The sequence below is a fragment of the Crocodylus siamensis genome, chromosome 3 (genome assembly GCF_052110815.1).
Source record: "Crocodylus siamensis isolate JL-2025a chromosome 3, ASM5211081v1, whole genome shotgun sequence".
Classification (NCBI taxonomy): Eukaryota; Metazoa; Chordata; order Crocodylia; family Crocodylidae; genus Crocodylus; species Crocodylus siamensis.
In genome coordinates, this window is record NC_143397.1 from 132,826,903 (window position 1) to 132,848,417 (window position 21,515).

At 43.2% G+C, this 21,515-nt stretch overlaps 1 protein-coding gene and 1 long non-coding RNA gene across 4 annotated transcripts; one reads left to right on the forward strand and one right to left on the reverse strand.

The window, feature by feature from the left end:
- Positions 1-5,148: 5,148 nt before the first annotated feature.
- STMND1 (stathmin domain containing 1) lies at positions 5,149-19,997 on the reverse strand. The gene is made up of 4 exons (XM_090037280.1): positions 19,915-19,997; positions 8,922-9,030; positions 6,006-6,122; positions 5,149-5,523 (listed from the first exon to the last, which is right to left on the reverse strand). Exons 1-4 carry the CDS (start codon positions 19,995-19,997, stop codon positions 5,272-5,274), a joined length of 561 nt encoding a protein of 186 aa, XP_089893406.1. The 3' UTR covers positions 5,149-5,271.
- On the forward strand, positions 7,891-19,301 carry LOC149868838 (uncharacterized). 3 transcript variants are annotated; one of them, XR_016441038.1, is made up of 4 exons: positions 7,891-8,121; positions 8,247-9,031; positions 18,252-18,355; positions 18,611-19,301. It is a non-coding gene; the product is annotated as an uncharacterized LOC149868838 (long non-coding RNA). The 3 variants fall into 3 exon arrangements; XR_016441036.1 differs by having other exon boundaries at positions 18,252-19,301; XR_016441037.1 differs by lacking the exon at positions 7,891-8,121 and having other exon boundaries at positions 8,455-8,510; positions 8,933-9,031; positions 18,252-19,301.
- Positions 19,998-21,515: the final 1,518 nt, after the last annotated feature.

Genomic DNA, 21,515 nt, shown 5'->3' on the forward strand with positions numbered 1-21,515 from the left:
TGCAGAGTTACTACAGTACTGCATCATGAGCACTACCTTCCTGGTGTCATTTCCATGGCCCTAAGAAGCAGCAGCTAATAGAGAAGTAGGTGCTATGCAAACTCTGCCCTTGTCCTAAGCTGCAGGACTAGTTCATACTTACTGCTGAATTGTGACGTGTATTAGTCTCTGTGGCAATGGACACTCCAATCACTTAATCCGTGAGTCATTTTAAAGCTTAGAAGTACTGGTAATGAGACAGGGTACAAGATGCATGGTGGAGATACCTACTAGAAGACTTCTCTCCCACTCATAAGGAAGAGTGAGAGAATAGAGATCTCTTACTGTTGCCCCTTCATCTAAGAGTTCAACCAGGATTTAGGTCATTGCAGAGTGATGCCATTGGGAGGAGGAGGATGCAAGTCTGATACGTTCCTAGTATAATTTTGTTTATTTATAAAGAAAACATATAATGTCCTGCTGCTCTGAAGACTGTACAAACCAAGCAGGAGGAAACAATTTTGCTTAGAAGCCCACATGCCTACCACTCAGGTATATTGCGGGCTCAAGAAGCCCTGTCTCTGTGTTTCCCCTCACAGTCACATGCACAACTCCTTTTCTCAATTTAATCCATTGTAAACAGACACACATGATTAACCTGATCCCTATGTTTGCAAAGAGGGAAACTGCTTGGTCCACAGGGGTTACTTTTTTCAGGCAGGCTTGTGATGAGTTCCCATTGTCTATACCTGTTTTCACTACACAAAGGGACCTGAGTGCCCATTGTAGTAGGTCTGGGAGAGTACATTGCACATCCATTGGCATTAAGGAGCTCTGTCATCATCTTTGGATGCAAGACTTCCTTGCTGGCAATCAGTAGCACCTTTCAACATAACCCTATTTTAAGAACTTGGGAGGAACTCAGATAACATAGCAATGGGGGCGATACTCAGACTGTCCTGCACACTAAGAGTGAGCAAGAAATACAATCATTTTGAAGCAGAACCAAGGAATATATCTTTATTCCTCTTCCTGTTAAATCATCATGCTAAACAGGTGAACAAAGAGGTGAAAGAAAGGAATGACTTGTAGAGAAACTGAATTGCTTCCAGTCCATTCTCACTTTCAGGTTTGTATATTTGATGAATGCTGAAACAGATGTATCAAGTATCGCATATGTGCAAGATTTAAGACCCTCTTTTCAGCCATGCTTTGCTTGGTTTTCATTTCTGTCACCTACAAATCAGGCACGAAGACAGCAAGTTCAACAGAACTGAAGACATAAGTCTGGGGACAAATTTTGCTTGAAAACATGGAGCACTACTTAACTAAAGATCTGGTCCGTGTCATGCAGACAAGTGCAAGGTGCTGCATCTAGGGAGAAGGAACCTGCAACACACCTACAGGCTGGGGAACACCTTTCTCAACAACACAATGGCTGAAAGGGATCTTGGAGTCATTGTTGACTCCAGGATGAACATGAGCCACCAGTGCGAGGAAGCTGTCAGTAAGGCTAACTGCACCTTGTTGGGCATCTACAGATGCATCACAAGCAGGTCCAGGGAGGTGATCCTTCCCCTCTATGCAACATTGGTCAGGCCACAGTTGGAGTATTGTGTCCAGTTCTGGGCGCCGCACTTCAGGAGGGATGTGGCTAACCTTGAGAGGGTCCAGAGGAGGGCCACTCGCATGGCCAGGGGGCAGCAAGCCAGGCCCCACGAGGATAAACTAAAGGGCCTAAATCTATTTAGCCTCCACAAGAGAAGACTCAGAGGTGATCTGGTGGCTGTCTATAAACTCACCAGGGTGGACCAGCAGAAAGTAGGTGAGGCACTGTTCCCCCAGGCACCACCTGGGATAACAAGGAATAACAGCCACCAATTGATTGAGAGCAGGTTTAGGCTTGATATTGGGAGGCATTACTTTATGGTTAGGGCTGCCAAGCTCTGGAATAGGCTCCTAAGGGCGGTGATGCTCTCCCCTACCTTGGGGGTCTTCAAGAGGAAGTTGGATAGATATCTGGCTGGGGTATTATGATCCCAGCACTTGTTCCTGCCCAGAGCAGAGGGTTGGACTTGATGATCTGTTCAGGTCCCTACCGACCCTAGAAACTATGAAATCATGCAGTTTTGACTAATTTTTGGCATCTAATAGCAGTTGCCTGAGAACTGCTGAATTTCAAAGGAACCTCTGATATAAAGAAATATGTGCAGAACAGGTTGATGGGTGAATCTTCCAAAATGATATACCATTATCTACACTAAGCACTGCAGAAGTTAGGAAGGAGGTAGGTGTGAGTGATACATAATCATTTACTCTTAACCCTCAAATGTTTCTTTTTCCTTTACTTAATAATTGCTGTTATACATCAAAGCCCCAAGCCAACCTCTACTGCTGGCAATGAAAAAAATACAGACTGAATTCCATGGGGCTTCAATCAGTTTTTGATTAATCACTTATATAATTAACAAAAAAGATTTAAAATGCTATAGTTCTAGTAATAGAGAGTGTTCACTTTATTTTAGAATGACTTTTGAGTTCATATTAGATTGACAAATGTCAGTCTAACAATTCACGAGTTTTATATAGACCCAGCAAATGTAAAGCCTTATCTGATAGTTAAAAGGAGGGGAGGGGGTAAAAACTGGCACCTTGCTATATAAAAACCCAGCATTCTTTCAAAGGCACATTTGATTTTTGTGAAGTTTATCCACTGAAACCAAGTCAGTTGTTATTTTGCTGTGATGCTCAAATCTCTGTCTCTCCACCTTAGCAATGCATGTCTCTATCCAACCTCCTCCTTCTGATTCTTTCTACACTAGGGGTAGGAAATTATTTGGGCTGGAGGGCCACTTAAGGAGTCTTGGTCAGCTGTTGAGGGGTGGGAGGTGGGGGGGGAAGGCAGTTGATCCTATCTGGCTCACTGCTGGGAGCTGATGAGGGATGGCCATGCCCCATGGTACTGCTCTGCTGTAGGTGGGATGGCATGGGTAGTGGACAGACTCTATCCCCCTGAGTACCACAGCCACCAGCAACTGGGCCCACATGGGACAGTATACAATACAGCGCACTGAGTAGCTGCTGTGCTTGTCTGTCCACTGCAATGAACCACTACTGCTGCCACGTCACAGTGGGAAAGTTGGGGGTGGCTGCCCAAGGCCAAGTTCTGTGCTGCCCCTTCCTCCCATCCCCCATGGCTGGCATGGACTAGTGGCACAGCAGCAGCTCATTGTGGTGGGCAGGTAGGATGCTGAACTACACCTTGTCCAAAGGGGGCCCAGCTTCCTGCAGCTGCAGTCAGGACTGTGCGGCCAGAGTGCCAACAGGAAGCCAGGTCGTGGTGGGATTGATACGGGACATGGAGGAGTCTGAGTGCTGTACATCCCAGCCCTGCCCAGCTGCAGCAGAGCAGAGTGGCACAGGGCACGGCCCTCCCCCTTCAGACTCTGGATAGGTTTAATTAGCAAGCCAGATATAGCCTGGGGGGCCATATTTTGCCCACACCTGTTCTCCCACCCCTTTCCCCCTGCAATTGGATGGCATCCTGTCAGCGAGGATGAATAGGATGTAAGATGAGCTCTTCATTCTTCCAAAGTCCCCCAGGTTTGCTACTGTTGTCCTTTGTTTGAAACTCTCACCATCCTGGCACTCCATGCAGACAACATAGAGGCAATCTTCAACTCTTTCATAGTGGTGCCAGGTCTTACAATTTCATGAAAGGATTTGGGCTGGGGTGGGTCTGGTGGGAAAATCCCCTTTAATTGGCTTCCTGCCTCACTTGCCCACTTTGAGTACTGACAGCATCAGGCAGTCAGACTGCTTGTGAAGCAGGGAAAGTTTTTCCTTCTTCCTTCAGCAACTCAAAAGAGAAGAGAAGAGAGAATAGGTTGAACTGATGAAGGCCACATAGGTACCAATGTGTGGGTGGTCAGGATTGATGCAAGGCTGAGAGAACAGAATTGATCTGGAGTTTGGGAGTCACATTGCTTCCCTGCTCAACAAATTAAAGGACCAGAAATCACATCTCCGTAAATTTAGGAAAGCTGGTAACACTAACTATCTTCCACACAAATGCCACCACTGTGCATAGGCAGGATGAATTCAAAAAAATCAAAATACAGCCCTCAAATTAAAATACAGTTTCTCTGCTTCCCCCCCACCCCACACACAGCCATACAAAAGTTTCATGTGTTTTGGGGTCTGATTCACATTTGTGGATTTCTTGAATTGAGCAATACTACTTCTTCAGGCGAGTAACAAGCCTCCCTCCACTACCAGATGCAACACAAATGGAACAATGTTCCTCTCTCCTTCTCATGGCAGCAGCTAGATTACTTATCTGCGCCCTAACTATCCCTAAACCCAAGAAGCTTCTTTCTGATGTTCTTCACACTCACACTGCTTCCCTCCAGTCTGGGCAGGGTTCTGCCCCCAAATCATCTTCTCTGCTTCAAGCTGTGGTATGCTTACCATCCAAATCCCTTTTCTGGACCATACCCACCTTCCCCACATCCTGGACCTCAAATTCAAACATCTTGCTTACCAGGGGCCTAACTTAGTCTGGCCTTTTCTCCCATTCAATTGGACTAACCTAGAGCTCTCTTAGCCGTAACCTTTGTCCTTTAGTTTCTGGTTACTTCCTCCATGTTTCCATATTGCCCTAATGTGTGGACTCCCTTTCACATCTGTTTGCCAAGCCACCAACTTCTCACTGAAGTCCTTGCAGGTAGCCTTCCTGCTAAGTAAGTAAGTACCTACAGCAAGTATCATTTCATCATCATCATCACTGAGAGCAGCAGCCTGCCCTACCCCACATCAGGTTCTTCAGTGCGAGGCTTTAGTACAGGGCATGTGGCAGGACCTAGATTGCTGGTCTTGGCTAATACTAAACTATGATTAGTGTTTGATCTTAGAATAAGGATGGGGATACTGACTCTGCATGCTAAACTGAGGTGCTAACTGTTAAGGTGGCCAGCTGTCTCAATCAAGAGTGGGGAGATTGAGAAAGAAGCAGGGCCTTGTAGCAGGTTGGCTTTAAGCAGCTCCTGTAATGTTTGTCTTCTCTTCATGGCAGAAATTAAGGAAATGCCATACCTATGTACCAAAGGAAGGTTTGGTTTATGCGGTTAAAAGGAAACAGTGCAGCTATCCCACCACATAAAACTGAAGAAATGTGTTTTTTGTTTTGTTTTGTTTCTGCTGGGGGGTCCCCCCCCCATCTTTTCATTAAGCAATCCTCAGTCCTCTGCTTCATGAGCTGAATGTGTTTGAAAGAAACATTTTTTTTCTTTTTTAGAATGCTTCAATTGAACAGTTATAAGTTGTATCTGACTCTACAACAGCAAAGTCTTCAAAATTGCCATTTACAGTTTCAACTGCAGATTTTTCCTCCTCTGGATCTAATGATAAAAGCTGACTAGTGTCAGTCCCTTTTCCACCTTCTGCAGTTAAATAACAGGATTCATTTAGCTGAGCTACATTTTGGTGAGCAGTTGCTGGAGAAAATGTCTTACTCTGTAGTCTTTGGTTCAGTTGTTCTGCAGTCTGAAAAAATGAAAACATTGCTTTGTAGTGAGTGAGGGAAGCAGGCATAAACTGCATTTGAACACACATTTTAATAGTTGATTCCGTCTTTCCATTTCCATATAATTCAAACTTCACTCCAAGTGATGTGAAATCTAGCCAGCTTGCTCAAAGGAAATAAAATATAAATGCAGCAGCTGTGAACAGTATGTCTTGCTACAGAACATGGAAAGATACTATTCTACAATTCTTTCTCTTGAACTCTTTCTGTGTCCCGCCCCCTTCCCGCTTTGTCCTAGGAGCCTGCTGGTTTTCAGTATATACAAATTAACAGCTCAGTCCTCCAGACATACTGCTGAGTGTAGTGCTCACTCCTGTGACATTCTTGGCTATATTTTGCTAACACCTGTTACAGACATCTGATATCTAGGCTATTTTTTAAGCAGGAGGTGTTTTTAGGAGGAAAAGCCATAGGCAAGAATGATGCCGCTGAATTAAATTACCTTTTCTTTCTCTTCAGCAGAATTCTGAATGTCCTCCAGGGTCAGATCATTCACTTCTTTTCTTTTGATATCAAGCTTTTCCAGCCTGGCTGGTGGTTTTCTTAGTAGGGCTTCTCTCTGTTGAAACACATCAACAATTAGAGCACAGTATCTGGTGGGTTAGATATGACTGGAATGAGCTGAAATAGGGGTACAGTAGAAGTCGAGAAAGATTTCCTGCCTCTTTTTTGTATGGATGTTAAGTGGTAGTGCTTTCACGTAAGATGCTGGAAGGAGTAGCCTGTAATAAATGGACCCAGCTGTGCAATTCTCGTATGGGTGAGCACTCGCTGAATAGAGTGGTCCCATGGGCACATCATGTGCAAGCATGCCTGCACACTCAAGCCCAGAAATAAGAGGTTCATGAAAGCTTGTTTTAACTTTATAATCATTTAATGCAGGGTTTTTCTCTGTCCGAATCAGCAGTCCAGTCCAGCAGACATGGTCAGCTGAGCATAATGCCTTTCTGTAGTGGATCCAGGGAAAGGGCAAGGGTGGTACAGCTGCATCATGGCACTCCATCTGGATCCATTCCTGGTGCCTCTATTATGCCAGTGGTATGACACTGGAGATGGAAGTGTTGACCCACACAATAGGCAGTTTTGCCACCACACCCTGCTCTGACGGTTAGCATCAAACTGCTTCCATAGGTTCCTTTCTCTGGAATGAGAGGATGGTTTGATCTCCTGTGTATGCCCCATCTGTGACTTCACTGTTGCAGTAGTAATAGGTTATTTTGTAATGGGGGAAACTGGATGGAGACTGGTAACCCACTTCTCTGACAGATGTCCAATGATTAGGGACCTACCAAATTCATGGCAGAAGTGGGGTGCACTGTAGCTCCTTTAATCTTTGAGGTTCCCCCGCACCCTCCCCTCCTGTCCCTGCTGATTGATGGAGGGGCCCTGCTTGCGGCTCACTCCTGATCAGCAGGGAGGCAAAAACTGTGGTTTTAAAGATGGCAGCATTTTTGCCTCCTGCCACTGATAGGCTAAAGGGGCCCAGATGGCCCTGCTGTTTGGTGCTGGCTGGTGGGAGGTACAAAAACAACGCCATGTTTAAACCATGGTTTTAGCTTTCCTGCTGCTCAGGAGGGAGTGGTAGGGTTCTCCGCTAATCAGCAGAAGGGGCGAGATGCACACAAGGGAACATGCAAAATTAAAGGGGCCTCCATGCACTCTATTTCTACCATGAATTCCGTAGGTCCCTACCAATACTAAGTTTCTATCACACCAATGACAAAGGTAGTGTAAGAGTGATGAAGAATACCTTGCATTTGAAAGCTTGTTTAACATTATCCCAGTTACACTGTTAGTCCAACAAAATATATCACCCTAAAAAAAAATCCTTGCTTCTCGCACTGATGACAAACAAGGGCCCTAGAGGTGGAAGTCTGCATATCTAGTTCCCAGCCCCTAGACACAGTTTACAAATATCTCTGCAAATCAGACCTCAGTCCCAGAAAAAAAATCACATAGTCAAGTCCTGCAAATGGTATAGAGGAAGGGTGTTAAACTTATTAGGCCCCGCACATGTGGATGAGTAGTGTGCCATATGGAGAGTGTGGATCCAGTCTAAGACCCCCACAGACAGCATTGCACACCAGCTAATAGGGCTCTGTGGACCATAACTTTGACTTCACAGTATAGAGAATGACTTAGTATGGGGAAGGGGGGAGGAAGGAGTGAGGAAATAAGAATTTCTTCTGATTACCTCCCGATTTACTAGGGAGTCTCTTTCTGTAGAGATAACATGCATACACAAAATGATGATTAGATGCTTAACCATCACAGGCATTTATTTTAGCTTTTCCTTAAAAATGCTCAAACTTACTGCTGGCTGTGACTGTGGACAACAAATCCCAGAAGAACCTGGAAGCAGGAAGAGGAGGAAGCAGGATGAGCAACCCTGAGTGCTGTTATTATGCTTCTGGACTGCAAATCCCAGAGACCTCAGGGGCAACAGGAAGAGGAAGTGAGCAAGCAGCCTATGCTACATGCCAGAGAGCCAGGCTCTAGCACCCCCTGCTCCTGGCTTAAAACACTGCAGGAATGTGGCTGCATTGCCTGACTCAAAGGTAAATGTGTGTTCACTTCTCTTTCAGTTTAATCTCTGCAATTTAGACTAACCTGCAAAGACTGAATTGATTCATTCTCGGGCTTTTTGACTGTTTGTACTTAACCCTTATGTTTGGATATTCAGGAGCCTTGTCTCTGGGAGTCCTCTAGTCCTTAGAACTGTGTGAGACAGCAAAAAAACAACTCTGCAGGTACCAAAACACCCCACCAAACATACTTAATACAGCTAAATTCAGTAACTTCTAGTTTCATTTTTCTCTAATTTCTAAACTAGTGACACCATTTTTTGTTTAAATACTGGCCTCATAAAGATTAATTTATTTTTTTTAAACATTTTTTTAGGTAAGGATGCAGATGGGAATCTTAGCTACTTGGTCATCTCCAATTCGTAAGTGTCTTGATTAACTGGAATTGTAAACTCCAAATTCTGCAAGACTGAAAGTAGGAGCTGTACATTTACTTCTGCAATATTTGTGCATATAATTTTTTTAAAACAAAAAGTGTGAGGGAAGAGTGGGTGGGAGTGATAGACATAGATATACACAGTGGATAACAGTAGCTGTTTTAGCAATGAGCAATCAGCTTTGGTCATTGAGGACCACCTAAAAGAAATGAAACTTGTGAGCAGCTTCTTTTTTCTTTTGCATTAAATGCACTACAAAGATATTTGTTTATCTGTTGTCTAACCTCTTGTTCCTCAGGCAGGAAGTGCCTGTCCTGCAAAGTGTTTATCCTTGAGGCACAGTAATTGCAACAAGCTAGTATGTGTATGCACAGATTCAACACTCAGTGCACTTACCTTGTTATCAGGTGCTTCTTGATTTCCAAAAGGTGTGCTTTGGCCCTTGATGATTCCCTGCATTTTAAGCTCCTCAAGAATTTCTGATGACTCCTGCCTTTTCCGTTCCAGTAAGTGCATTTGTTTATTGATAAATCCACTGCTAAGTAATGTGATGTCTTTAAAGAGAAAATGGTTAAGATGATTACTCACACAGCATTCAGATCAAGTGGTCAATTTAACTTTGATGTCCCTTACAGTCCTCTGTTTGTTTGTGTTATTGAGGTTGCCCAATGCAGAGTATCTCAGCAAAGCCTCATCATGCATTGTTTAAACTGAATATTATACTTCTAAGTGGCCTAAAACGGTGCATTGACTTTGTGTTGGCTTCCTGTACAGGGATGAATTCCACGCTGTGGTCAGCTGAACCCCCAGGAGCACCTTTTAGAAAAACATTTTAAGCATATGTAGACATTTAAGTGCATTGTTGATCTATGGCCTTGGTGAGCCTTTGATTCAAGATAGCCTGACTGAGAGCACTTGTCAATCCTATGTGCAATTAGATTCTTCATTAACCAAGAGTTTCATTGCACTATATAAATAAAACAAAAAACCTTTCATAACCTCTCATTTTTTTTAAATAACATTCCTACACTTGGGTATGATTACATGTATTTTCTACACTCTGTGTGTGTGTGTGTGTGTGTGTGTGTGTGTGTGTGTGTGTGTGTGTGTAAACAGCAATTAAGAATGAAAAAATTATTCTGATAACCCCTCTGAGTTACTCTACAGCTTCCAGACATTAGAGATGAACAATAAACAAGAAATCACCTTGTTGCCAAGATGCATCAGATTCTGCAACCCTTGATTTCAGTTGTATCATTTGCCTAACCTACATGAGAAAAATTGGGGCTTTTCTGTGAAGCTACTTCGACTTGATCAAAATTGCAGTTATGTGAGATCTGCTGTTCTTTCAAGAGTGGAAGTGAAAGCACCATTAATGCATTTTGTAGTTTTAAAAAAAAGTCTATCATAGCATGTACACTTCATTTTTTCAAAAATTGAAAACACACAGCCCCAAAGATGACTTAAGCGACCATCTACAGCTGTCACCCAAAAGTCCCAGGGGGTGTTCTTTTCCATATTTGTAAACCATATTTGTATTAGAGAATATGTCTGTGCTTGAGATTTGCCCGAGAATTTTTTTTTGTGGTAATTTTTTTTTGTCCAAGTTGGCTTGTGTGTGTTTTGTTGAGTTCGTTTGGTTTTTGTCTGAAACACTTATTTATTTTTTTGGCAACACGTGCATTTTGTGTTTTATGAGTTTGTATTGGTTCAACTGAAAAATGGAGGAAAAATTGTTTGTTTTTCAGGTTTAGAATAATTTGTTTTATGACATTTTTTTCAACTAAATGTTTCATATTTCTAATTCAGAGCTATTTTTCTTTTATTAATTTCCTTTAGTTTAAAGTAGTGGAAGAGATGTTGTTAATTGCACAATACCTGTAATGTGTGGAGGGGGTCTTAGATAATTCCAAAATATGTAATAGGAGCATAGTAATATTTTTCAGCCAAAAAGTTAGATTTCCTAACTTCCTGTTAAGGTCCTTTCGAATTGTAATTTTAAAGGAACCATTATTATTATTATTTGTAATCCTCTTTTTCTTTACTGCCTATGAGATATTCTATGAGAGCAGCAGCAGTATGTTGACAGTGCCCTTGTTCCCTGCTTTACCACTGGCAAGTTAGCTTGTTCTTGGTGTTTTGTGCCTCCTAGCTGTGCAATTAGGTTGTTCAAACAGTTTCTCTAAGTTAGGCAACACTTGTATAGAATAGTTTAGATGGGGATGGCCTTGCCTTGTGCAGGGAACTAGACTTCATGACTTCCTGAGGTCCCTTTCAGCCTACTTTTCTATTATTCTATTTTATTAGCTTATCTTGGGCCTGATTTTTCAGTAAGTATTGTGGGGGGGGGGGGTGTATGAGAGCATATTCAGTCTTGTAAATGTGCAATTATATGCTTTGATCTTACTGGAAAAGAGAACATGGATTTCTTTGGATTGTGGATCACATTTTGCTACTTCATACAAAAAGGAATAATGTGTCCTGCATGATATTTAATGCTAATTTTAATATACCCTGTCAAAATATTGTAATTATGTCAAGAAAAAAAATTACAAATTATAATCATATTGGGGAGTCTTCAGAATACCTTCTGGTGGGCCAGCAGCGGGTGCTGTGGTGCCAAGCCACGCACCTTACTGTGCTGAACCAAAACCAACCTTCAGATGCCTCCCCAGGGCCACCAACTTCTAGCCACCCCTCTTCCTGGAGCACACCCACAAGCCTGGGGTAACCACTGCCACTACCAGAGCTCTGGTCTCTATTAGGGCTCTGTGCCATTCAGGGTACATAGGCCCTGTAGACCTAGAGGTTGCTTTCCCCCATAAGGATATATCTGGGTGCTTCTTATAGCCTGAAGCATGGAAAGTAGCCTCCCTTAGTCAGCTGAGCAAAGGGAGCAAAAAGGCTTGCCCAATATCTCTCAAACATTTACTGCCAGGCTTGCTATAATAGATAGCCTTATTGCTTGGAGAGGGAAGGCACAGGGAAGGAATACACATGAAAAAGAATTTTGAAAGAAAACAGCCTTGAGCAAAACAGTATAAGGGGCTCATTTGCCCTTTTACTACGTGTTTAGAGCACTTAGATTTAAGTTACTGCCTACAATTCAGATAAGTTACTCACAGCAACATCCAGAGGATTCTGGAGGTACATGGCTTGATTCTGTGTCCAGAAGAGGTCTGCTTTCCCCCCCTCCCCCCGCCAACATTGAGGAACCCTCTTAAATAGCCTTACTAACCTTATCACCTGGACCCAGTCAGGAACAGGTATTATTTGATGCTGAGCAATCAATTTGAAAATCATCAGCATTAGCTATTGGAGTGACATTGGCTTAAGCCCAGCTCCCATGTTGTGTGGTCAGAACTCAGAACAATGGAGAAGCTAGATCCACCCCCTCTTACCTGAGCCAGGGCACATATGCAACAACCTGGTTGCCTAGGTAACCAGGTTGACAGACATGTGAAAAGACAAAGAGAAAGAAGAAAAGAAAAAAACCCTCTAAGTGATGGAGTAGAGCCACAGGCCCTAGAAATTTTTTGTCACATACCTAACTCAGTGCTTTAACCAGAACTTTAATTGACTAGTAAAGTAGTAAACTATCTTTATTATTTGATTTCAACACAAAAGGATTAGAAGAACAAATAGGGAAGCTAAACAATTTTTGGCAATGTTTATCACAAACTACAAGTTTTTAGGCCTGCAATGCATATTTTCTAAAACTTTTGCCTTTTTTGGAGTCTGTGTACTGTGCATTTATACAGTATCTGAGGATCTAAGAATTTATAACTAAGGCTAAAAAGTTTTCTTTAAGAGCGGGGACTATTGTATACCCCATTTGTCTTGAAATTTTTAGTCTTAACATCATGTGTGCGGGGCATCCAAGATGGGAATGGAGGAGGAGGAGGAGCATGCAGTGGTACAGCTGTAATTCCTTTTGATACCTGCTCTACCCAACATTAAAACCAACTTCCTGAGAGAGGCAGCGGTGCTTTTTATTCAAGTAATTCTGACTTCATGTCTCAATATCATCTCCCTGATTCCTGCTAATTTTTCTCTACTCCAACAACCCCCTCTCCTTTTTAATGCTTTTGATGCTCCACTGTTCAAATGGTCCATTATTGTAGGTTCTTTCCTATGCAATTTTGCTGTCTGTTAGCCATTCCATGTAACATCTCTCTTCTATTTCACAGCCCTGCAGACTCTTTTTAGCTCTAGCTAAAAACTTTAACTCAGGTGTGGTAATATTAACTCAGATGTAGAATGACTGACAATGAAGTATTGGAGTCACTATCAAGATGCTCAGGAAGACTAAATTTTGTGTTATGAATCTGTATAAGAGACATACATTGAACTATAACGACTATAAGGCTAACAGTGTTTATCTATACATGCAATTAATTCAAAGTAATAAACTCCAGCACATATCAGAGTTTACATGTGCAACTGGGACTGCAACATATTGAGCTGGGCAGGTGCAGTCCTGGCTGGCAGGGAGCTCTGGGTGTCAGCCTGCCGGCTTGGGGCTGCTCCTGCCCAGCTCAGCATGCTGTAGAGGTCCTGGCTGGGGCACAAGTATGCTCCGGTGCAGGGCTAACTGGCAGGCAGCCCTTCACTGAAGCCCTCTCATGCCCCAGCCAGCCGGGTCAGCATCTACATCTCCATTGCCACGCATGAAAAACTATGCAGCAGGATGGTACTTGTATTTGCAAGTACTGACCTACTGTAAAGTTTATTGGTTTACTGTGGTGTAATAGGGCTGCATGTGTAGACACTGAGACATTTATAGTGGAGCTAATTAGGCGCCTCCTCAGTAAATGTCTTGTGTAGACATGTCCACAATGTAGTATCTTGACTTATTTTTGCCTAGTTGTTCTTTTTCACTTTCAACATAGTCTAGCAAATCAGTGCACGTTCCAATAAAGTTATATTTGTTTTTGCTTTGATCTTAAGATGAAAAATGTAGTGTTTGGTCCCTAGCATATTAGTAAAGCATCTAGTTTCTCTTTAACTGGAGAAAAATGTGTCATGTTATATGTGATAACGTGCCACACCATCTGCACCTCCCTCTTCAGAATCCTACATCTACCTGTGCATGTGTATTCATGCACATGTAAAACTGCAGCACAATCCATTCAAATGTTCAGTCTCTCTTCCCCAAAGTAACACAGGTTCCTTATTCTAATGAATGAGACATCAACTCATGGCAATGGACTTTAAGTCATTTTTAAAGAATAGCAAACTCCTGTGTTTGTTTCTCTTGTTTAGGATGAATCAAACAAAATCACACTGGATTTCAGTTTTACTAAGTTTGTTTGAAATTCAAAATGTTCACAGTAATTAGGAAAATAGAGGTTGTACTAAGTAAATAAGTTTTGTTAATATTTACCAGTATGTTTAGTATAGACTCGTACTACTACTAAAATTAAACTTAGAAAAGGGTCAAAGTTTTGACCCTGTTTACATTAATACAATCTGGTCATTGCTACATTGCCTTGGAGTATACAGTTTTTGCCAGTTGATGATTCACCCTTTGTTGCTTCTAACTGCTACTTTATTCCTTAATTTTTTGCTTGCTTATAGCAGCATTTCTCAACCTATGGGTTGTGACCCAAAAGTGGCTTGCATGAATATTTTAAAGGGTCCCAAGCTGCAGCAGGGCAGAGGGGCAGTGGGAAGACACCTGCCCCTTCCAGTGGGGAAAGGGGGTCGGGGAGAGCTGTGTGGCCAGTGTGGTAGCACTGGGGCTGGTGCCTGTGCTCGTGGGGGTGGGGCGGTCAGGAGACGCTGCTCAGTGTGTGAGGGGCCATGTCCAGGCTGCCCGGCATGGCGCAGCACAGCAGCCCCAGCCCAGACCAGGGGGAGGTACCACAGACCACTCCTCCTCCCTCCAGCGCATGCCAGGGCCGGACTTGCTCCACTGCCACCCGCATAAGGATCCACTGCAGCCACTGCACTCCTGCCTACGTGGGGCTGGGGGTGTCTGTAGGGGGCAGGGGACTGCAGATCAGGAATGAGGAACACTAGCAAGGCCCAGGAGGGCAGGGGACTGGGAGTCAGGCCCCAACAGGACTGGGGGGTGTGGGTCGGGACAGGCCATGGATCTTTCCAATTGGGTCCCAGTAAGAAAAAGGTTGAGAAACCTGACTTTTATAGCATGGATTTAATGCGGGTGAAAATTGTTGGACAGACCTTATTTGCAGACCCCTCTCAACTTAACCACAGAACAGGACCTAAAAAGGTGAAGTGAGTTTCATGCTGCCTTGCTTACGTCTCCCAACTGTTACTGGGAGGGATTTTTGTTAGGAATAAAGTTGAGGTTGCTTTCTGAAGCACAATGGAGAAGTCTCCCAAGAGGAGTGAAAATTATTGCCCATTGTGATAGTGAGAACTGAGTCATGATGTGGCGGGGGAAGGAGAGAGAATAAGTCATCAGATAAGAATTAATTTAAGCTGCAACTAACTTGGCCTAGATTTGAACTAGTGATTAAGGGCTTAGTACTGTAAACACTTAAGGTGTCTAAATGCTACAGTTTAACAGTTTTTTGCAGCAAAGAAACTCTGAAGTGGAGTTTTTCTGATCTCCTTGCTTCTCAATTGGTATGAGCTCTGTTTAGCTACTTGCTGTCTGCCCATTATTTCTTTAACTAAGAGATGCTGGCCTTTTTGGGAACTTCTCCAGGTAACTGTCCTCTACCAAGTCCATCTCTGAGTGTTGCTCTACTGTGTGAGGTGCCCTTTGACCCACCTTGTCCTTTCTGAAAGATGGAAGCAGCTGCTTTCGGAGGCATGTCATTCTTAGCCTGAAACATAAATAAATAATAAATGAATAAATGAGCAAGCAAGAGAGGCCCTCGTGGAAATTAGCTGCGTTTGTGTCTAAAATAGCCCCATAAAATTGGCAGGTTTAGAGCGGAGCAGAGCAAAGTTACAGCTACATCTGCTGCTGCTCCAGTGATGACCTGACAGTTAGTTATGTTCTGTCACAAATTGTTGGTTAGGGAGATAAAAATCCTTCCTTAAGAGCCACTATGAGAATGGAAGCAATGACCTTTTTAACCCTGGATATGTCTGTTACCAAATTAGATGAAAATCTGAGGTCTTGAAACAACTCTAAATAAATGTTGTAATTGCTGGGAAACGGGTTGGAAGTTGTGATAATGATAAACATGTGTTTTATGTTTGTAGTTGTAGCCTCCATGAGGCATATGGGGGTGTCTAATCCAGGGTGCACAGGGACAGCTGCTCTGTGTGTGTGGTAGGCAAGTCCTGGGCACTCAGTAAAGGGAGGCACGAGAACAGAGGTAGGGTAGGGATCCATGAAGCAGAGTGGGGCAGGACTCTGCTGTGAGAGGAGGTGTCAGCTGTTACCTCCAAGACCCTTCCCTGGCCCTGCAGTCCCTGTTGAATTCAGAGCTTCAGATCCTTGCTCACCAAACAGCCTGCAGCAGTCACGTGGCCAGGGTTGGGTTAACCTGGCTTTCAATGGTGACATCTCCACTTGCAGAAGTGTCCTGCTCCTGCTTTGCTCCACGTGGCTGCAAAGCTGGTAGCTCAAGCCCCATGCCTTTATTTTGGTGTCTGAGTGCAATGTCTATCAGGTATGCCTCTGGGGGGTGGGGGAGGATTAGCCTGTTGGAAACCTGCCAAAAATACTGACCATCACTGGTTTAATGATATAGAGTGCAATGACTGTGTTCTCAACTTTATTTCAAGCAGATGTGCTTGCTTCTGACAAGCTAAACCATGATGCTGCCCCTCACACTGACAAGACTGGTTACATGGCTACGATTGGAACTGAACACTTTTTCCCCCAACATGTGCTGTAGTTCCACTTTTCTGTGCATGTGCCCCTTTTCTAACCCAGGGATGATAGCACAGGAAATCTTTGCAACTTCCTTCCTTTTTTATTTCAGTGCTGGAACATAAATCCCCCAAAGACAGTTGCACAAAGGTAACTCAGAACTCCTTTATGTGGGACATGTGCATGAGGCCCAGTGAAATATGACAGCAAGTAGCTAATCAGAATGGGTATAGTGGCCAGTCCACTGTTGAATCCTGCAATGCCTCCTCACCACTCAAAACAGATGTGTGCAGTTATGCACCATAATGTATGCATGTACATGTGCCATGCTTGAGGTCATAAATGACTTGTTAACATAACCTACCTGCCTAACCATAACCACAATCATCCTTAGGGTTTTCTCATTTGAACCAGTTTATGGACATCAGCTAAGGAGCCTGATGGATATGGTGTGAGAAGGCTGGGAGAATGGGGGATCCCAAGAGACACAACCAACAGAATATGTCTGAGAAATAAGGAGATGGTTACAAGGGGTTGGAGGGGTAGCCAGAGATCATCTTAAACAAGCACAAGAGAAACAAAAAACTTACTATGATAAAGGTACTCCAGAAAAGGAATTACATGAAGGGCAAAAAGTTTTGGTTCTTCTACCTAGTGCTACAAGTAAATTTTTTACATGTTGGCAAGGGATGTTCAAACTAACTAGACAGGTTGGCCCTGTTGACTATGAGATACTACGTCTGGGCTCTAAGAGGGAAAAGCATTTTTTCATGTTAATTTGGTGAAACCATGGAATGAACCAGAAGGACTATTGGTGACCATGCTCAGGGAGCCGCCTCATTTAGGGCAAAAATCCATTAGTTTACAGAGTGAAAGCGAAACAAATAAAGGGGTAAAATTTGGAGACCAATTGAATACCGAACAAAAAGAACAATTAACACTCCTCATACAGGAGTTCAAAGATGTGTTCAGTGAGAATCCTGGTTCTGTGAAGGGAATAAGTCACAACATAGTTACTCCTGAGGGATGAGTGGTATGGGAAAAATGGAGGAGAATTCCATATCACCGATACGAGGTTGTCAAGATGGAGATAGATAAGATGCTGTCTCAGGGAGTAATAACAGAATCCTATAGTCTGTGGAGGAGCCCCCTTGTAATAGTACCCAAACAAGATGGTACTCTGCGGCTATGCATAGACTTCAGAAAATTGAATGCGATTTCAAAGTTTGATGCTTTTCCAGTGCCACAAACTAGTGAATTATTAGAGAGAGTTGGACAGGCAAAATTCATATCAACACTGGATTTGACTAAAGGATATTGGCAAATACCCATACGAAGAGAAGGTCAAGCCAAAACGGCTTTTGGGAAACCATGGGGGCTGTATGAATTTAAACGCATACCATTCGGTTTACATGGAGCTGCAGCAATGTTCCAATGATTGGGCCCTAGCCCCACACCAATAATAAGCGGCAGCATATATAGGCGATATCATTATTTATAGTGATGACTGGGAGCAGCATTTAGAAGCCCTCCCTGCAGTCCTGCACGAGTTACGCTTAACTGGTCTGATGGCGAATCCCAGAAAATGCGCACTAGGGAAAGCCGAGACTAAGTATTTAGGTTTCCTGGTAGGTCAGGGGTGTATTAGTCCTCTAACAGACAAGGTAAAGGCAATCCGAGACTATACGCCACCCCAAATGTGGAAACAAATGAGGGCCTTCGTAGGATTAGCCAGTTACTACCACCGGTTCATTCCGCATTTTGCTGAAGTCACCGCCCCATTGATGGACTTACTAAAGGGAAGAGGTAACGGGCCACTCAGGTGGAGCAAGGAACATGTAGAAGCTTTCAGGCAAACGCAACAGGCCTTGTGTAAGGAAGTGGTGCTTTACACTCCAGATTTCAACTGTCCTTTTGTCCTACAGACAGTTGCATCCAACAAAGCTGTGGGCGCAGTATTAACACGAGAGATGAATGGAGTGGAGCATCCTATTGCCTATGCCAGTAGGAAACTACAACCCCAAGAATGGTACGCCACAACTGAGTGAGAGTGCTTGGCCATTAAATGGGGGGTGGAATACTTTTGCTACTACCTCTTAGGACGCAAATTCACTTTAATAATGGATCATGCCCCGTTGAAATGGCTAAAAAACACTCAGACAGATAAGGCACAGATAACCCACTGGGCCCTCACCTTACAATCCTTTCATTTTGATATTGAATTTAGACTGGGTTGTGCCAATGTGGTGGCTGACTTTCTCTCCCATTGTCGCTCAAACAAAAGCTCCTCGATGAAGACTGACACCACTGGAGATGACCACCGTGAGGGGCTGGAAAAAATAAAGGCGCCTAACGGCATCTGACAGGGGAGGATGTGTAAGGAGGAAAAGGAGATGGGGGAAACGGGGACCAAGACTGCGCTGGGAAAGAGGCGCTTCTGCAGCAGCTGCTCTTTGAAGTTGGGAGGCAGTGGTGCGGTGAGGGCACGGCACGCTGAAAAGATACGAGTGAATGGAGGTTGGAAAGGAGAGGAGCCGTGGTGTGGAGACTGGGATGGAGGAGTCCTGAGAGTCAGATCTAGCTGAAAGAGAGGGACTCAGCTGGAAGGGAAAACCAGGAGCCCCTGAAGAAGCGAGAACAGTCAACTCGTCTAGAAGAGGAGCAGCAGAAACTGCGAGAAAAACAAAGAAAAAAGAACAACGGTGGATTCCCACCCGTGTTAATTAAGGTCAAGTTAATTTTTTTTTTCTATTTTGTCTCTCTGGTCTCATTTGGGATCTGGATTTGGACCAATTGTGCTCTGGGAGCCAAAAGAAAAAAAGAAAAGAGGAAAAAAGAAGCAGAAGACTGAAGGAAGTTTCTTTGTCATTTAAAAAAAGAAAACTATAAACAGTTCAAATAGTTGACTTTTACCTAATTTTATGCATGTTGTTTTACATTAAATAAATGCGACAAAGTGTCCTGGAAAATTGATAAATAAAACCATTAAAAAAAAAATTTTGTTTTACAGTAAAGTGAATTGATGGACCACATAAAAAATTTGGATTTTCTTGGTAGTAAAGAGTCTGGAGTTTGTCCGGAAGAGCTGGAAGCAAGATAACAATCGAAAAAGAAAACATTTCTATATATAGTGCTGGAGTCATTCTGTGTTAGTAACACCTCCCAACTGATAACATCAAATTAGATCAGACATGGCGGGCGAGAGTCGGATTTAAAATGCAGAAGTGCTCAAGTTGGCCTACCCGAGAGGTAAGATCAAAAACCAAACTCTTGAATAAAAAGAGAGAACCCCACAATAACCTACACGTTAATTCATCTTTCATGTTAAACATACAGTTTGAGGAGCTCTGGCCCACTTAGTAAAGGGAGTGAGGAAGACCATTTATCTTAAAACAACCCCCCCCCTTCCATTCTCTATAAAAAGCATTGCTTATAAATAACCCATACAACAGCGTATAAGGCTTACAAGTCTAGGTGATTTTTAAGCCCTACCCTGTGTTAAGAGCTGCACAAAGGAAGCCCATCTTTCTGCCTGTACAAACATCTTTTGCTATGCTTTGTTGTTGTCTGCTCAGGAAACCTGTTACCTGGGTCTTGGCTTCCTGGCCACTCTGCAACTCCTTGTTTGATGGCTGCACTTCATTAACCGTGTTGGAAGTGCTGCAGCCCATGATGAGACTGCAACCAGTCTACTCCTCTTGCTTGCCCGAAGCTCCAGGAGGTAGCTCTACTCTAAAATCTTCCTTAGGAGCTTGGCCAAGCAGTCACCAGGGACTCTGGCAGTTGCCAGGTCCTGTTGCTACAATAAATACTGCCACAAAAGGTCCCAGGGCTTGGAATGCTTCAGGTGACCTCACCTGAGTGTAACTTGCTTCTGTAGCTCCAGGGCATGGGATGCAGGAATGTCCCCAGGCTATTTGCAGGAAGAAATATTTGCATTTAACTACTTCTGTTCTTCCCATGACCCAGAAATCTGTATCATCTCTATAAATGACAAAGATTACAAAAATTTATTCCCCCTGCCCCACACCCCACCATGGGATCCAAAGGATTGTACTGTAGCTAACTTTATGGTTAGAAGAAAACTAGTCCAGAGAAGAAGAGAGCTTTCAAACATACAGCAGAAATACCAGAGAAGAATACTTATTGCTTTGCTTTGGTTAATTCCCATAGGGTTTGGTGAGTTTCCAAACCTAAAACAGAATCTGGTTCCTGCTTCAAAGAGCTTCCGCTATAAAAGATAACAGAGAAATAGTAGGGAGAGACAGACAATACTGTCAGTGAAATAATAAAAGTGATAACAGGCCATACCTTCATAAAACTATGTTGTAAGAATCTAATCTTTTGTTTGTAAATTAGGGAATTGATAATTGGCTGACATAGATTAATTTTATTTTTCTCCACTTAGTGTCTTGTGGACATCACATCAAGCATCCACAATTTGTTTTAGGGTGTGTATATGTGACTATTTCAATCTTGTATTGTGAGCCAGTGTGGCCCCGTCCCTACCACCACCTTTCTCTCTGGGTATCTGTATCAACAATGAAAAAAGGTCAGTTGTCTTTATTCTGTTTCATGCACAAGAATATCCTGGCCAGCACTGAAATTATGGGGGTACTTTGCTTAAGGACACCTGTATGGATGCTTACATGACAAATATCTATGGTTTTGGCCTCAGTCAGGTGTGTTAGTGCAGGGGCAGGCAATTAGTTTGTGTGGAGGGCCACTTACTGAGTTTTGGCAAGCCATTGAGGGCCACATGACAGGCAGCCAGGGACAGATAAATATTAATTTTCTAAATTTTGTTGAGGTCCCGCGGGCCAGATGGAATGGATTGGTGGGCCTCATGCTGCCCGCAGGACGCATTTTGCCTACCCCTGTGTTTGTGCCTCTTTTGAGGATGAACATGGAGCTGAAAGACAGAGTGACTGCAAACTCTAATCGCTAATAGCTTTCAGCTGGGAATCCAGAGGGGCTTGAGATGCATTCACATTTGAAGAAGTTCTTAGTCTTCAGATGCTAAATTTTGTTCTCACTATATAGCTATTGGTGACTTGACTTTTTTGTGACAGTTCTGGATTTAATGCACTAAATCTGCATTCCAATTTTTTTTTTCAAGTTTTACACCAGGTGTTTACAGCATGTATGTGATCATAATGCCCTATGATTGCAATGTTATTTATGCATTA

Excerpts from the sequence above, each read along its gene's own strand:
- STMND1 (XM_090037280.1), bottom strand. The coding sequence starts at position 19,997 with ATGGGCTGCAGCACTTCCAACACGGTTAATGAAGTGCAGCCATCAAAC. Across the intron at positions 9,031-19,914 it reads GGCCAGGAAGCCAAGACCCA|GGAACGGAAAAGGCAGGAGT; the intron begins GGTAACAGGTTT and ends AATGCACTTACT. Across the intron at positions 6,123-8,921 it reads AAGAAGCACCTGATAACAAG|AGAGAAGCCCTACTAAGAAA; the intron begins GTAAGTGCACTG and ends GTGTTTCAACAG.